We start from the raw sequence: 15,180 nt of genomic DNA, 5'->3' as shown, positions 1-15,180 counted from the left end.
AGAGACAAGCTATTGGCAGTTTCACTGGTGATTGAATGTAATCAGTTATGCAAAAGAGCCTGGAAATAGAACTGCAGAGAGACGGTTTGGACCTCCTCCCACTGAGTGCATCAGGTAAATGTTACCTAATTACTAAATAAAAATGTGTTCTGCACTATCTTTAAAATATTGATTTCTTAATTTTGGGTTGGAAAACTGGGGGTTGTCTTGTACATGGGGGCATCTTATTGATGGGAAAATATGGTATTTATTCTATTAGGGATTTGTGTGTCCTCTTTTAAAACAGAAGACATTCCAAGGTTAGTTTATATTATGACTAAAGACTTGAAACCTTTTATAGGCTTTCATTGATCAAGATGATTGGTAATAAAAGTTTTTACTTATAAATCTAATCCAGATGTCCAAGAGAAGATCTTTGTTTTTTCTGTTTATCACATGATAGGTAACCACATTTCTAAAGTGGTTTCTCCAATTATAAATACTGCTAATGTAAAATGAGCAACTTTGTTTGCAAAAAAAGATGCTACATTAGCAGAAAAATGACTGTAAGGATTAGTGGAGCTAAAAGTAACTGCATGTTTTTGCCAACAAGAAGTCTTCTACTTTATTGTTGCACAAGCCACTGTGGCATAGTTTGCCCTTAGTCTATGTCATATTATGTATCTGGGGGGTTTTGATTAAGAATCTGTTTACTCACTCATTACGGCTTGTCATTATCTGTGAATTCAGCCATTATGATTTATTCAAGTAACATATTCAACAAGATTTAGCCACAGGGACATTATTGTCACGTCTTTTTCTCAAGGAGATTTGCAATGGTAATGTTTTGTGACGGAAATTAAGATCTATACTTGCCATACCTCTATAAAATCTGTAATTCAGCTAATTTTGGAGAAGGTGTGAAAACATAAGCACAGCTGTCCCCTTGACTGAGAGTGGAAACCTGCTGGATGCTAATGACTGTTGGCACAATCAGCATGGCCTGCATCGTCAAGGGTAAAAGGAGGAAGAATCCAGCAGCAACTGGAAGGCCAGAACCTCTCCACTCCTCACTTAGAACTGTCTATTTGACATACAAAATAGAACTTGCTATTCAAGTCTGCAGGCACTGGATTCTTACAAGCCTATTTCCATGCTCCAGATCAACAGCAATTCAGAGTAGCAGAGAATCTGATTTTGATAAGAGGTTAGAGCACAACATCTTATGGTGCAATTCTTACATGAAGTAGCTTCTGGAAAAGAATTGATGCCATCTGAAAAAATAAGAGATTCATGCACAGGAGGTTCTGCAGGCTATAAAAGAAATGCAACGCACATTAATATAATCAAAACAAGCAACCTGAAAGATGCATTAACCTATACTATAAAATTTAAATTACAAAATCTGTAAATAAAAGATCACATAATTATCAGTTTTGCCATTTCTCATCTCAAAAGCGAAAGTCGATGGCAAATTTTGACTGAAACACATATTCCATCAATAGAGAGACTGAAGTAATTTCTCATATGAGGTTCACTTACTCTCCTATCGTTTCTTTTTCCTCCTTATATCATGTCAAGTTTATTTGTTTCAACAATGTATATATGCTCACTCCTTTTGTCCAATAAGATATGGCAGATTTTCTCAATCTTATGATCTCCAAACATGTCAAAGTTCAAGTCTCATCACTCCAAATTAGCTAGCATCCCTAGCACATTCATGCTAGCATTTATTGGAACTGAATTCCAACAAATCTGGAGAGCACTGAATTGGGGAAGGCTGAGGTACTTGACTTTCTCCCCATACTATTTCATGTGTCCAAGACATGAATATTAGATTCCCAGTCCAGACTTTCTGATGAATAGGAAGGCTAGGAAGGATAACTTGGACAGTACTCAATCAAATCTTCCAAGCTAATGAAATTCTACAATGCCGTAAAAATGCTGACAGTTAAACAAAAACATAGGAAATATCACACTTACGACAGTAGGTGGAGGTTCCTGAGGTTTAAGTGGTAATAAAGGTGGTGGGGAATCCCTGCCTCCACTTTCATTGTTTCTTTCTGCTACATAGGAGGCCCTAGTGACTGAAGGCTGGTAGGGTGGCTGCAAAGCAATTGCTGGACGGATTGGTTCCCCAAGCTTCTTAGCACTGGTACTCAACTCCTCTTGAGATAATTGAGCGGATTTCGCCGTGGCTTAAAGGCAAACAATGCAGACACTCATTTAATACAGTGATTTAAAAGTCTAGAATTGATGCCATCTGAAAAAATAAGAGATTCATGCACAGGAGGTTCTGCAGGCTATAAAAGAAATGCAATGCACATTAATATAATCAAAACAAGCAACCTGAAAAGTCTAGATACTTAAAGCACATTATTGGGGAAGTTTCCTGTGAAAATGTTAAAAACAAGTATTACTGATTGAATTTTCATATAAACAAACAAGGTATACTGGCTGAGTTATTTTCTTCTCATATCATTTAGAACACAAGCTAGAGATTTTCAATGTAGTTAATGAAATATAACGAAATGAAATACTGTCTGCTGATGAAAAAATACGGCTTTTTTTTTTTTTTTTGGAAAAGACAGAACCATCTAACTTCTTCCCTCTGCAGAGGAAGTTTTTATGTGAAGTTTCATGAGCAGCTTGGGAAGGATCAGACTGGGTTTGGAAGCAGCAGCCTGGGAAAAGTCAGGGAAACAGACAGGGAGACTCTGAGACAATGGTGGAAAATGAGATGGTTAGGATGTCACTTTCTGTATACTTATCTACTAGATCACCCCAGTTTAAATCCATCTGATTAAGCCTATGGAAGCCCTTCTCAGGTAACTGCTATATTCCCCACCAAAATACAATCATCCCCGGAATGAAACCTTTGAACATCAACGTCATTATCTTAGAAAGATGCTCACCTTGCATTTCTCTAACAACATTATTTTTTCCACTGAAGAATACCCCAGATGATTCTCTAAAAGATGAACATTCTTCAGATCCTGCAGCCTTTTTTGGTACTTCTTTTCCTGCTGGTAATGCTGAAAAAATTCATTAGCAGAATATGAACATTTAACCGTATAATTTTTTGAACCTTAGGAAGCAGCTCTAGAGGCAGAGGATACAATGAAGTGCCTTCTTTCTAAGCATCAACAAAGGTTTTCTACAATTGTGGTATCCCACTGGAAGGACATGAACGTATTTTGGACAAGAAGTAAAGGGCAGATTGGGAAATAATTTAAATCCGCACCTTCTTCCCCAGAAGAAGCCCTAATGGAGGGGAAAATATATACAAAACCTGGAGCTGTATATAGTATAATATTACCCTACACTATTAAAAGCAAATCAGTCCCACTATTATATTCTCAAAATAACTTATTCTGCAATGCATGGAGGATGCTGATCCCCCGGTTTGGATGAAAACTGCATGGATTGTATAGATAAGTGAACTGACCTATACTCTGTGTGAAAGCAATTGTTTAATGAAGCATCTGGTTTGGGGGGTGTTATATGGGGCTAATGAACAATTGGTCACAAGTTTTAAAATTCCACAGACTGTTGGATGTGTTTCAATTTACCAACTGAAGGATGGAATAGGAACTGACCATGTCCAGGTAAATAGAACAGATCTATTGGATATTTCCAACCAAACTACACTGGACCAATTTACACATTGGGGGCCGCTTTTATTTTCCTTTAGCCTCATTATGTTTTGGTCAAAATTACACCAATCAGACCAAAGCTGTTGATATTACCCCAGTTGGGAATTATCTCAGTTGTAATCACACCACAAATACAACAAATCAGGTACATCAAGATTTCAACAGGTGGGGTAACAATGCATGGCAATAACATTGTTATGTTACTGATGTGTTTTCTTCTACCTATCGATTACCCCACAATCAGTAGGTGTGAAATTCAACTGAGGTAACCAGGTATTTGGTTTTTATGTGGATGCCAGGCAGTCAAAGCTCTCTCCTAGGGTTAAATGGTTCTTCCTTATAAATTGTGTATCAGCCAACAGACAGAAAAGGGCCATCATCTTTGAATCAACCCTAGTAAGATCACAACATAAGTTATAAATTGGCAAGAGCATTGCTGGAGCCCTTGACAAATTAAACCAAGAATAAAGGTGAAATTCAAATAGTGGTTTTATAAAATGGGTAAGTTTTAGATTTTTTATTAGCTAACTAGGCAGGAGTTTGTGCTCTCATCAATTCTAGTTGTTGCACTTACTTCGACCAGCAGGGTAAGGTTCTTGCTGATGTCAAGTTGTTTTAAATCAGTTGGCTACCTTTCACACTGTGCCACAAGCTGATGGCTCTTTCCCTTCTCCCCCCGCCTTTTTTTTTAATATTTGGGACTCTTACCTCCAGGCTGCCTAATTTTGGGTGGTTGAAATTGCTGTTTAATTGTTTTATTAACAATAATGGAGATTTTAGTTTGCTGTTGCTTGAGTTGCATGCCTTTGTATACATCTGTGTTTATCCTTTTATAGCCAAAGCCCTCTGGAGCAAGAATTATGGTGTTAAAATCTTTTCCTGCACAATATGATCCCACTTATAGAAACTGTCTGCCGCAGTCAGAAAGTGACACGATGATGCTGCGTATCAAAGGGGGGAAATGATGTTGGGGGGAGGATCTTTAGATAGCCTTGGATTTATCTTTGCTTGCTAACGTTCGTTTGTCACTGGATAGGAACCAGAAACAGATTAATTGTGGGCTGTTTTAGTTAGACTCCCTTCTGCTAAGGAATCTAGATCAAAGCCTCCCCCCATACAGAGGAATGTTTCCCTTATAGGCTAGCTTTATGTAAGTGTTAACAAGCAATTAACTCTTAGAAAGCAGCTGTGCTAAGAACCTGGTCATAATCTGGTCATTTTTTTTCTGATATAGCAAAAGTATCTACCCGAGCGTATGAATAAACCACTACCTACCAATGATTGTATACTCTTTTGTTTCAAAACTATATAAAAAGCTGTATTAAACTTTAAGTGGGGTGCTTGCTTTGCAACTTGAGTCCTGAGCATGAATCTTTACTTCTGCGCAGAAATAAAGTTGAATTCTTGTTTCCACCACCTGTGTGTGATCTTTGGCTACTTGTACCAGGTGAAACAAACTACCCAGCTTTGGACTGGGCCAACAGGGGGATGGAAAGGGCCCACACTTGAGACTTCTAAAGTGTTCCTCACGCAACAACCATTTCATCAGTCACACTTGGCTGCTCTTTTTTTTTTTTTTTTTTGCTGAGTCTGCTCACCTTCATTTCTTAGAGAAAACAAATAAGCTGTGTCACCAAGCTTAATTAGCTCACTTGTAGATTCTGAACCATCACCCTCCCAAGATGGATCAAATATCTCTGATGACTGAGGAGATCTAAACAGAACACAATAAAGTACAGTAATGTGTTTTTTTATTTGGCCACAAGGTGGTGCAATACCTAAAAAGCATCAACATCTTCAGTGGTTCAAAATTTGGGGGGGGGGGGTTGTTAGCATTACCACTTTAGTAAATCTAATCCCAAAGCTGAATAGAACAAAGCAGATCAATAAAACAATTAGAAAACAGCAAAAATTAAAAGTAGAACCATGACAGAGAGACACTAACTGAGAAAAAGTTTAACTTCAACCTTCAGCTGGGTCCTTTTGTGCCGGTGCAGTGGGGGCCTTCTTTCATGCGCCAGGCTTCTTTCGTGAAAGAAGGCCTGGGCCGGGCATGAACGGAGGCCCTGGGCAGGGCACGAGAGACACCTCGGCTGCACCAGCATGACAGGCAGCGGCACAAAAGAAAGCCCTGGCCGGTACAGTGCTTGCACGTGATGTGGCGCCAGGCAGGGCGAGGAGGCAGGGGCAGCTGGCGGCAGGAGGTAGCCAAAAGGGCAGAGATGTGGGGGAGTTAGGCGGATGAGGGGGCTGAAGGGGAGACAGTCCCTTATCTTACTGAGGATGAGGGCCTGGAGGGACCAAGCTGGAATGGCTTGGATTGAGGTGGGTCCTCGGCTAACAACCAGTGGGATCCGGTTAACAATGGCAACAGGGAATGCCAGGATTGCCATTGCTAAGCGATAGGGTCACGTCACGCTTTACGACCACATTGCCTAGCAATGGAACTTCCAGTCCTAATCACCACTGTTAACTGAGGACTACCTATAATTTGTTAGATAAGCCACCTTGAGTCTTTCCAATTTTTTAGCCAAATATGTGTAATAAATAAATCTGATTGCACTTGCAATGATAAGAAGGTAGCATATGTTGCTTCAGTAGTAGTTTCTAAGTGACTTGGAAGAGAAAGGATACATAATTAATGCTAATTCATACAGAATGTGCAAGGCACGGTTATGGCATCCTGTGCCCATATACAAAACCGATCAGGCAAGTATTTGAAAGGTGCAGCCAACTGCACTTGCCAAAGGTGAAATGTCTGAAAGCAGCCTCAAAAGTTGTATTATTCCTTATTCATTTTGTTTAAGAAGGTAACAGCCTAGTACTACTAAGTCCTTTGTAACCTAGTAAAGCAGCAGGCAATGATGGACCTGCCTTACCCTACAGCTGATGGTTGCTCCAGGGAGGGAACTGGGATGTCACAGCCATTTTCTTGCTTTTTTGAATAAGTACACTGGACTTCCTCTGCTGCCATCTGCTTAAGACCACCTGTTCATAAGCAATATTATTAATAGCGATGAACATGAAAAAACTCTGTCTACAAAAAAGATGAAAATTATATTAGCACCCTTCCCTCCAATGCATACATCTCTCCTGGCATATTTTAGAATCTGTTGGCCAACGAAATAAAAGAACAAAGTATTAGTAATTCAGACTGCACAGGAAGAATGGCGTCAACAATCTGCCTCTTCCTTTTCCATAAAAAAACACTGCTATGAAATTTAATTCAGGATCCTTGTTGCGAATTGAATACTTCTGTATCTAATAGGCTCAGCTGTCCTGGAAAGACTCTTTTTAGCCAAAGGCCAACTGCCTGTTACAATCTTAAGCATAGTTATTTCCCTCCAGTGAAGATTACTTCTTCCACCTAGAAAATAGCAAGGGAGAGAATCAGGTTGCTATTTTAAGCTTCTAGTAGTAATGAAAATTGTCTAGAGTACCATTGTGAATTAGCATAGGTAATACTGAGATAGGATGACCAATGGTCTGAAATTCCATAGACATGGAACATTTTTCTAAATATTCAGATTACTTACATCACAGTTGGCTTCTGAAATGCTGAGAAGGAACATATCATTGAAAATGTCATTTTAAAACAGCAAATTGGCTGTTTGCTAACCTCTATATACAACACAATTGCTAGTTATTGCAGACAGAGCTTTAAACGGATGATGTAAATCACATGTGCCTTTCAACCCATTTCTGCAGTCCCTACAAATCCCTCCCCAAGATTCAGCTTCAACAAAATAATTATCAATGACAAGATCTGTGGCTTTTTTTTTAAACTGAGGCTACAATGTACCTATTTTGCCTTAAAACCTCTCTATCCCTCAAAAAAGGGGAAGCAAAATTCAGATTTGCTCCCATTAGTGACATCACAACTATGTTCCCTCCAGTCCTTGGATGTTGAAAAAAAAAATGGGAAAAAATTAGCAGCCAACAAAAAAGGTGCCCGTTCCTGCTTTCAGTACTCCAAATCCTACAGATCTTGTGGAGTACTTCTTCCAAAGAGATCAACTGATTTTCTCTTTTCTGCAGAATGAGGCTTGTTTTGCTTTGTAGCCTGGTGCTATAGTATCACCTCAGAAAGGCTTACCACACCCCCACCCTGCAGGTAATTAAGAAGCACTATAAGAAACATTAACTTAGACATGTATGCGGTAGCTGTAGTCAAACCTTTTCACTTCCTTTCATATGATTTGGTTCTGAACTGCTGCAGTGTGGCTTTAACAGTTTAGAAATGTGAAACATTTGGCATTTAGAAATGATTACATCCAAATAGCATGTATGTTTAAATACTTGTTTCTATTATCTTACTAGCAGGCAAATCCACTGGTGGCTACAGCAGAATAGCAAATATCGTATCACATGCTAGTTTTGTTGCAAATAGAACAGTTATTTCATCAGCAACCCCTTTCCAATAGTTCAAAGAAGAGGGCAAGCAGTTGAAAGAATATGAATAATCCTCACCGAGCAATATCACATCCCCCACCCAGTCCTGGATGAGAATTGTGCTCAGGCCTGTCTTGCACACATCAGAATTGTGAAGGTATGTTTAGCAAACCCAAAAGGAAGCTGCAAGGACATAGACAGGCTCCTGCTTCCCAGGAAATACTCACAGAGAGGGACTCTGTTTAGTCCTTAACCAAGATACAACGGCTTTCTCCCTCTGAATTCTAATTATAGGTCTGTTTTTCTTACTTTCATGGAAAGATATTTAACCACAAAATGTCCAAGAAGAGGATATTACAATTCACAATCTATCCATAAGAATGGCTCTACATTCTACAACTGGATTAATATATTGTACAATAAAAGGTTTATTTCAACCATTGTTTGTTGGTATGTCACACTTGCTGCATTCATGTGTTGAGCAAGATCATAAACCAGAGCCATCCTAGATTACCTTGCTGAAATTTGGTAGCAAAGCACAGAAAACTGATATTTTTTGCTGTGAAAAATTTGTTAAACCTTCTCTTGTTGTTAAAAGCAATCCCCTCTAAAAACAACCCTAAAGAAAGAAGAGCCCAATATATCAGCCTCGCCGTCTCCCAAGATGCTGGTGGGTCACTTCTGGACCCTCTGCAGCTTTCAGAAGCCAACATTCCATCTTTAAGTGTCTTCTAAGACTCTAAAAGGTTGCTTGCCTTGGCCATAAATCAAAATCAGCTGGATTCACATCTTGCATTTTACTCAAACCAAACAAGCCACATTAGGGCTTGCATAATATATGGACCCACTTAATGAGGGCACTCCATAGGTGCCCATAGAACAGATATACCTTCACATAAGTACATAGTTGTCATGCAAATATCCCAAATTGCTTTTGCTGAAAATGAAACCCATCACACTCCTGCTAATTTATCTAATGTAATACGTTTCCTTTTTCAGCAAAGGCAATTTGGGATAGTTGCATGACATATTTTTAAATCTGCATGTTTCATACCTGGGTTCTATAGTTACAGAGTAAAAACCATAATTTCAGTTCTTGCCCCTATCACTATAGCAAAGTGCATGTATCCAAACAATAAAATGCAATTATTTTTATATGAAAGGCTAGTGATCAATTAATGACACAGAAAATATCTATCATTCAATAGTTATTGTTTAAAAAAAAAACTGAAAAATGTTTTTAATTGCATCCCCATCCCTTGAAGTAGAAGCACAAGTACTAACAAATAAAATAGGACATTATCTCTCAAAAGATAATTTGTGATTTAGTAAGCCATTTCTCTCACCGTCATTTTGAGAAGCAGCTTCGCTGATTTCTTCTGTAAGATATTCAAGTAACCCATCAAATATTTCCAAGAGATTTCTAATAGACTCCTTGTCTCCTTTCACAATATTCTCACCTTAACAAAAAACACACAGCATTATCTTAGAAAAGAAATAAAAGGATGGGAGGGTGTACACTGAACAGGGCTAAGAGCAAAATACTCAAGCTCTGCTTAAAAGAGCATTCCTGATATATGAACCTGTCCACTTAAAAATAATAACTGCACCATGTCATAGATTTTATTCTATGGGGAATGTGGAGTCCATTTTATTCTGTTGGAATGCTCATTCTAATGAAGAAAAACTTCTTTCAGCAACAAGACATCATGCAAAATCAGTTTCTTTCACTCCAGACAGCTTTCTGAATCTGGACATCCTCCAAGGAAGGCAATGCTGAAAGGAAAACTCACCATATAATTCCCATAATTACACTTCTGGATTATAATTTTTAAAATAGCTACCTCAGATCTGCTGTCCAAATGCATTGGGATAAAAACCTCCAAAAAAAACCCAGCCACCCAGTGTAGAAAGTTGTAGTACCAACACAACTGAGCCACCAAGTTAGGAATGGCTATGTTGAGTGGAAAAAACGAGAAGCAGAGAACATTAATTCTGTGGCTTGTTGAATCAGCTAGATGAAAAATGTTAGAACATCTGAGACGCCATCTAGTCCATGATATGTTTAGTGCTATTATGAGTACTAAAGGCTCAAAACATATCCTTCCTTTATTCTTCCCTCTACACCCATGTGCTTTGCCAAGAAAGGGATAATAATTGCTTCTGACTTGCATTTCACAGTTTTGATGGGGGCCTGGTTTTTGCTATTTTGCTAAAAATAGTCTCAAGAAAAGCCAGTTCGTTAAATCTGAGACATTCCTGTTAGGAGGATTGCTTGCGCAAATGCAAATCAACCAGGAAAAGGTACAGCTGGTGGCCCCTTCCAGCTGCCTGCAATACATATTCAGTGACAAAGAACATAATGTTTTGAAATGTATCCTACAGAGTTTAAGTCCCACTAGGACAAATGACAGATGAGAAATTGATTCTTTGCCAATTATAAGCCTAGGTATTGAATCACTTATTGTGTAAACAAAGGTGACAGGTACATATTATAATGTGTACCATCAAGGTACTTTTTAAAACATTTACTTATAATTACAACTCACTTTGTCATTACCAATTTTTACTTATCTGCCAGCTAAAAACATTATTATGGCCAGGAAGAAATTTATTGTATTAAATGCAAGTTTTTAAATCAGTTAATTACATTTTTTCAGTACCACTGAAGCATGAGTGTAGTATAAAAGTGTTCTCCTTGGTGTCAGTGCAAAAGAGGGCACAGCTTTCCACATTGTTGAGACTGACCAAGATTTGGTTGAGCAGAACACAATACATAGTTGCCATACATTTTACTATGAATAATTAAAAGTCTCCAGTATAATTGTGTTTTCATTCATTTTGACTACAATATTTATAAAAGTAAGGCAAGTCTGAAAGTACTCTTGTAATTTTATGCCATCAAAACCTATTTCAAGTTTTCAGCAATGGACTTAAAATCTGTAAAGCAGATAAAAGCTCCAGTCCTGTATCCACCTACTTGAAAGTATCCATCACTGAAGCTTACTTTTGAACAGACGTGTCTAGGACTGCCAGCCCTGTTTTATTTCATTGATTTTACTAGAACTATTTGTGAGCAAGTGCTTTGGAGTTCAGTCTTGGACCTGATTACTCAGCAGTGGTCACAGTATCTTCAGAGGGCCTTATTTGTAAGCAAAAAATAGAATCAGTGTCATAAAAAAGGCTCTAAGATTTGGATAAAGATGCATCTAACATGAAATAAATTTTCACTGGACCACATGTAAATTACTACTTTTAACTATCTTGTATCACAAAAGTATGGTACATTTTTGCAACAAGCTATTGTTTTTTTAGTTATAGATACTCACCAGTTATATGTGATAAGCTGATCTGCAAGTAGTCCAATGCCAAAGAATCTATCACTGCCTGCACATTATGAACATTGTCTTCTTGGCAAGTAGGAACAGCTATGAAATCTGTAAATAATTAACTTTTTATCACACTATTACCACTCATGAAGATATATTATAAAGCTAAATAAATGAACTATACAGTATCTTAAATAATTTGAGAGCAAGTTAGAATCTTTTCACATCAGTGGGCTTGTAGAAATGTATATAATTTTGAGTTGAACAATAAACCAATGCATGGAATGTAGAAAAATACCCCAATGTATTTTCAAGCCACTATAGATATTTTTTTAAAAAGACCTACACACACACATATATATATACCACAAGATAGCTTATCCACACTATACACATAAACTCAGAATTAAGTTTCACTACTTTCAATGAGGCTCTACTTCCATAGTATAGATTACTGTGGTTTATAATGAATCATCTCAGACACACTGATGTCCTGAGGGTGACTCTGAAAATTCCAGATACAGGAGATGGAGGGAAAGGGAGAAAGCACTTGGGAAACAGGCAGACAAGATAAATACTCAAGCCTAAACTGAGATTCATTCTCTATTTAAGTGTTTTTACACTTCTGGTTCTCAAACTCAGAACACTTTTCCTTTAATTGCAGTTGCAGTGAGGAAAGTCAAGCTTAAAAAAAAAAATTAAATCCTCTTAGCTATAGATTTATGCCCAACCTGTTTCAAATGTAAATATGAAACTGTTATCCTACTGTGAGAATAGTGTAAGGTACATGTATTCTTACCTGGGACTTTTTCTCCTAATATTGACTCATAAAGATGAACAAAAACTTCAGCTCCACAGTCAGACAGGTTACTAACATGCAGATGGATGTTACATTTTGTCAGAAGATCATTGGCAACATTGACCCAATCTGTTTTAAAATTACAAAAGAATATGATATGTTATAGTTTTAGAAAAAAGCAGAGGATGCATCTGCATGAGCAGGGATTCAAAATACTTTATCAAGCATCCCAATAAGATTTTTAATATTTTTTTTCTAGGATTAAAAATAAAGCTCTGCTACAGTTCATAAACAAGGTTGAATCCAAATGTGGTTACCAAAATCTAGTAAATCACACTATAATTATATAACATATTATATATAATTATAAATAAAATAATTATATAACAATATAACTACAAGTCCCTCAAGACCTGGCTATATTATCAGGCCTGGGTATCTGAGGGGACTGAGATTTTGAGATGGCTCCCTTACAGGTAGTCCTCACTTAATACAATAGGGACTGGAAAATTTGTTGTTAAGCGAGGCAGTTAAGCAAGGTCTGCCCAATTTTATGACCCTTTTTGCAGCGGTCATTAAGTGAATCACCACAGCTGTTAAACGAATCATGCTGTCATTAAGCAAATCATGCAGTTCCCCATTGATTTTGCTTGCTGGAAGCTGGCTGGGAAGGTCGCAAGTAGCGATCATGTGACCCCGGGATGCTGCAACTATCATAAGCGCGGGCTGGTTGCCAAGTGCCCAGATTACAATCACATGACTATGGGGGTACTGAAATGGTTAAGTCCCATTGTTCAGCACTATTGTACCTTTGAACAGTCACTAAACAAATGGTTGTTAAGCAAGGACTACCTGTACTGTGGTTAACATTATCCTCTCTTGTTCTTGTGTTTTTCATATTTTTTAATGGTGAATGTTTTTAGATACTTATTGTTTGTAAATTAAGTGTTGTACGCCACCCAGAGTAATTTCCTGTTTGGCCACTATCAATGACTATAACGGAGATCCAAGCAACAAGTCCCACAATGCAATTGTGCCAAGTGAAGAAGCAAAGACAAACTATAAGTATTACAAATGTGGTTTTTCAAAGCCAACAGTTCTTCACAATGCAATCCCAATCTGATTATGTGCCATCAAGTTGACTCTTAGCAATCACATCGATTTTCTCCATGATGATCTGTCCCTAACCTGGTCCGTCTGGTCTTCCAAGTTATACAAATTTACTCAAAAGTAATTCCAATGAAATTCAACAGAACCTATTTCCAAATATAAGTGTATAACTGGATAGGGTATTCTAATGCCATAGTGTAACTTATGGCAGTCGAGTCCCTTTTTGGTAACTTCCAGAATCTCTTAACACAACTACAAAAATTAGAGGCCTAGTTTTCTCACCACTGTACAAGAAAACTGTCATGCAAGCACAAAGTTTAATACAGTTTTAAAACTAAACAACCCAGTCCTTTTCTTCACCCTCAAAAACATAAAACCCAACCCACCTATGACAGAACCCTGTCCAATCCACTATAACTCCCTCTTTCTAAAAAAAATGTACACTTGGCCACCAGTTAAAAATTGATCACCTTGGAACAGTAGGGATTGGTGCCTCCACTTTACCTAGAACATAGGGAAAATAAATAACCACTATTTTTCTCATACTTATCTACAATAAGTCAACTTTATTTAATGGAACTCAAATCTGGGTACAGGACTACTATGTGGCATACTCAGCATTCTATAGCACTTCACAATATTCAAAAGGCTTCAAATACACTATTGCAGTACAGTAATCTCAGCAACTATGTCATAAGGCAGGAGTAGGGAACATGTGGACTCCCAGCTGTTTTTTCTCATAATGGCCTACAACTCACTGAACTGCCTCTAACCAACTACACTGTAGTATGCCGGTGTTAACCCAGCTCATATGATTTATTATTCAGCATATTGTGCAAATATAATTATATAGCTAGAATATTAACTGGGTTAATGGGTAAGCAGGCCATGTAAGCACAATCAATATCAATTTTGGATAAGCAGTAGATTACACATACAACTGACCAAAGAACATTTACATTTTTAAATAGGGAAATCCATTATAGAATATTAAGAATTTCTCCTGCTTTATGCAACATGAGACTTATTTATGTAATTACTACTCTTCACTCCAATCAATATAATCCATTTCATCACAACCTACTACAGGCTTTGCTTCCTCTCCTCCTGTCTTTAAAGTTGCTATCTCGTAGACTAATTTACAGCATGCTAGAGAGCCCTACTATCCTTTCCCCATTATTCCCTGAGAAAAGAGATTGACTACAAAAACAGTTATGTTTATAGCATAAATAGGTTCTTAAACCATACTATTCTTTTTTTAAAGAAAACAACTCGCTCCAATCGATGCTCATCCACACGTATGGGATCTTATGACACGTGTAAGTTCTTCTGCTCTGGAGTTATAGCAGACTAACACAGCTCTCCTCGTACAACGTCTTCAGGAACTGAGTTTAAAAGGCTGTTTTCGCTGAGAAGCACCGTCCATTTGTGCAAGGAGGATGACAACAGGAACGCATGAGAAATAAGGTCTCTCGTACTGGGGAGCCTTCCCCAATCCCACCCACCTCTTTCCGCAGCAGTGGCCATCTCGCAACTCCCCGACAAAGACGTCAACCGAGACACAGGGCGGCAAAGCCTCCGGTGATTTAAACCCTGCACCGCTCTCTGAACTCCTACGTGGCGATTGGTCAGCCAGAAGCGGAAAAGGCGGAACTTCCTCTTGGCCTCAGTGCCTGCCCTTCGCCTACTTCCGGCTGTGTTGCAGCTGTTCAGTTATGCCATTGTTTATTTTCCGCCAAGCTCGGTTTCTACGGCAACGAAGGGAGGGGGATTATTAGCGGAGGCTTTTTTTAAAACAAAGTTCCCAGAGAGAAAACAGAGTGCCGCGCGCGCAACGTGAAGCCCTGAGCGGGAACGGGGCGCTGCTGTTCCTGTTGCGTTACGCTGTTTTTTGTAAGCGTTGGCACACCTGGCT

The 15,180-nt window shown here is 38.3% G+C and overlaps 1 protein-coding gene across 1 annotated transcript in view; it reads right to left on the bottom strand.

Annotated features, from left to right (window-relative positions):
* CEP95 (centrosomal protein 95) overlaps window positions 1-14,909 on the bottom strand; it is a 33,516-nt gene extending 18,607 nt beyond the window's left edge. Inside the window, exons 1-9 of the mRNA XM_007431349.4 lie at window positions 14,771-14,909; window positions 12,156-12,284; window positions 11,357-11,464; window positions 9,374-9,487; window positions 6,515-6,623; window positions 5,234-5,349; window positions 2,895-3,014; window positions 1,963-2,177; window positions 1,221-1,293 (exon numbers count right to left, since the gene is read on the bottom strand). Coding sequence (XP_007431411.1) covers window positions 1,221-1,293; window positions 1,963-2,177; window positions 2,895-3,014; window positions 5,234-5,349; window positions 6,515-6,623; window positions 9,374-9,487; window positions 11,357-11,464; window positions 12,156-12,284; window positions 14,771-14,792 — 1,006 coding nt within the window. The 5' untranslated portion in view covers window positions 14,793-14,909. The remainder of the gene's footprint in view (window positions 1-1,220; window positions 1,294-1,962; window positions 2,178-2,894; window positions 3,015-5,233; window positions 5,350-6,514; window positions 6,624-9,373; window positions 9,488-11,356; window positions 11,465-12,155; window positions 12,285-14,770) is intronic.
* Between the last annotated feature and the right edge of the window lie 271 nt (window positions 14,910-15,180).

Source organism: Python bivittatus, unplaced genomic scaffold (genome assembly GCF_059951505.1).
Source record: "Python bivittatus isolate LINGU-HERP-01145 unplaced genomic scaffold, Pbiv_v1 ctg000220_np1212, whole genome shotgun sequence".
Classification (NCBI taxonomy): domain Eukaryota; kingdom Metazoa; phylum Chordata; class Lepidosauria; order Squamata; family Pythonidae; genus Python; species Python bivittatus.
The sequence above is the reverse complement of the archived record's forward strand: the minus strand, read 5'-3'. Positions and strand labels throughout refer to the sequence as shown.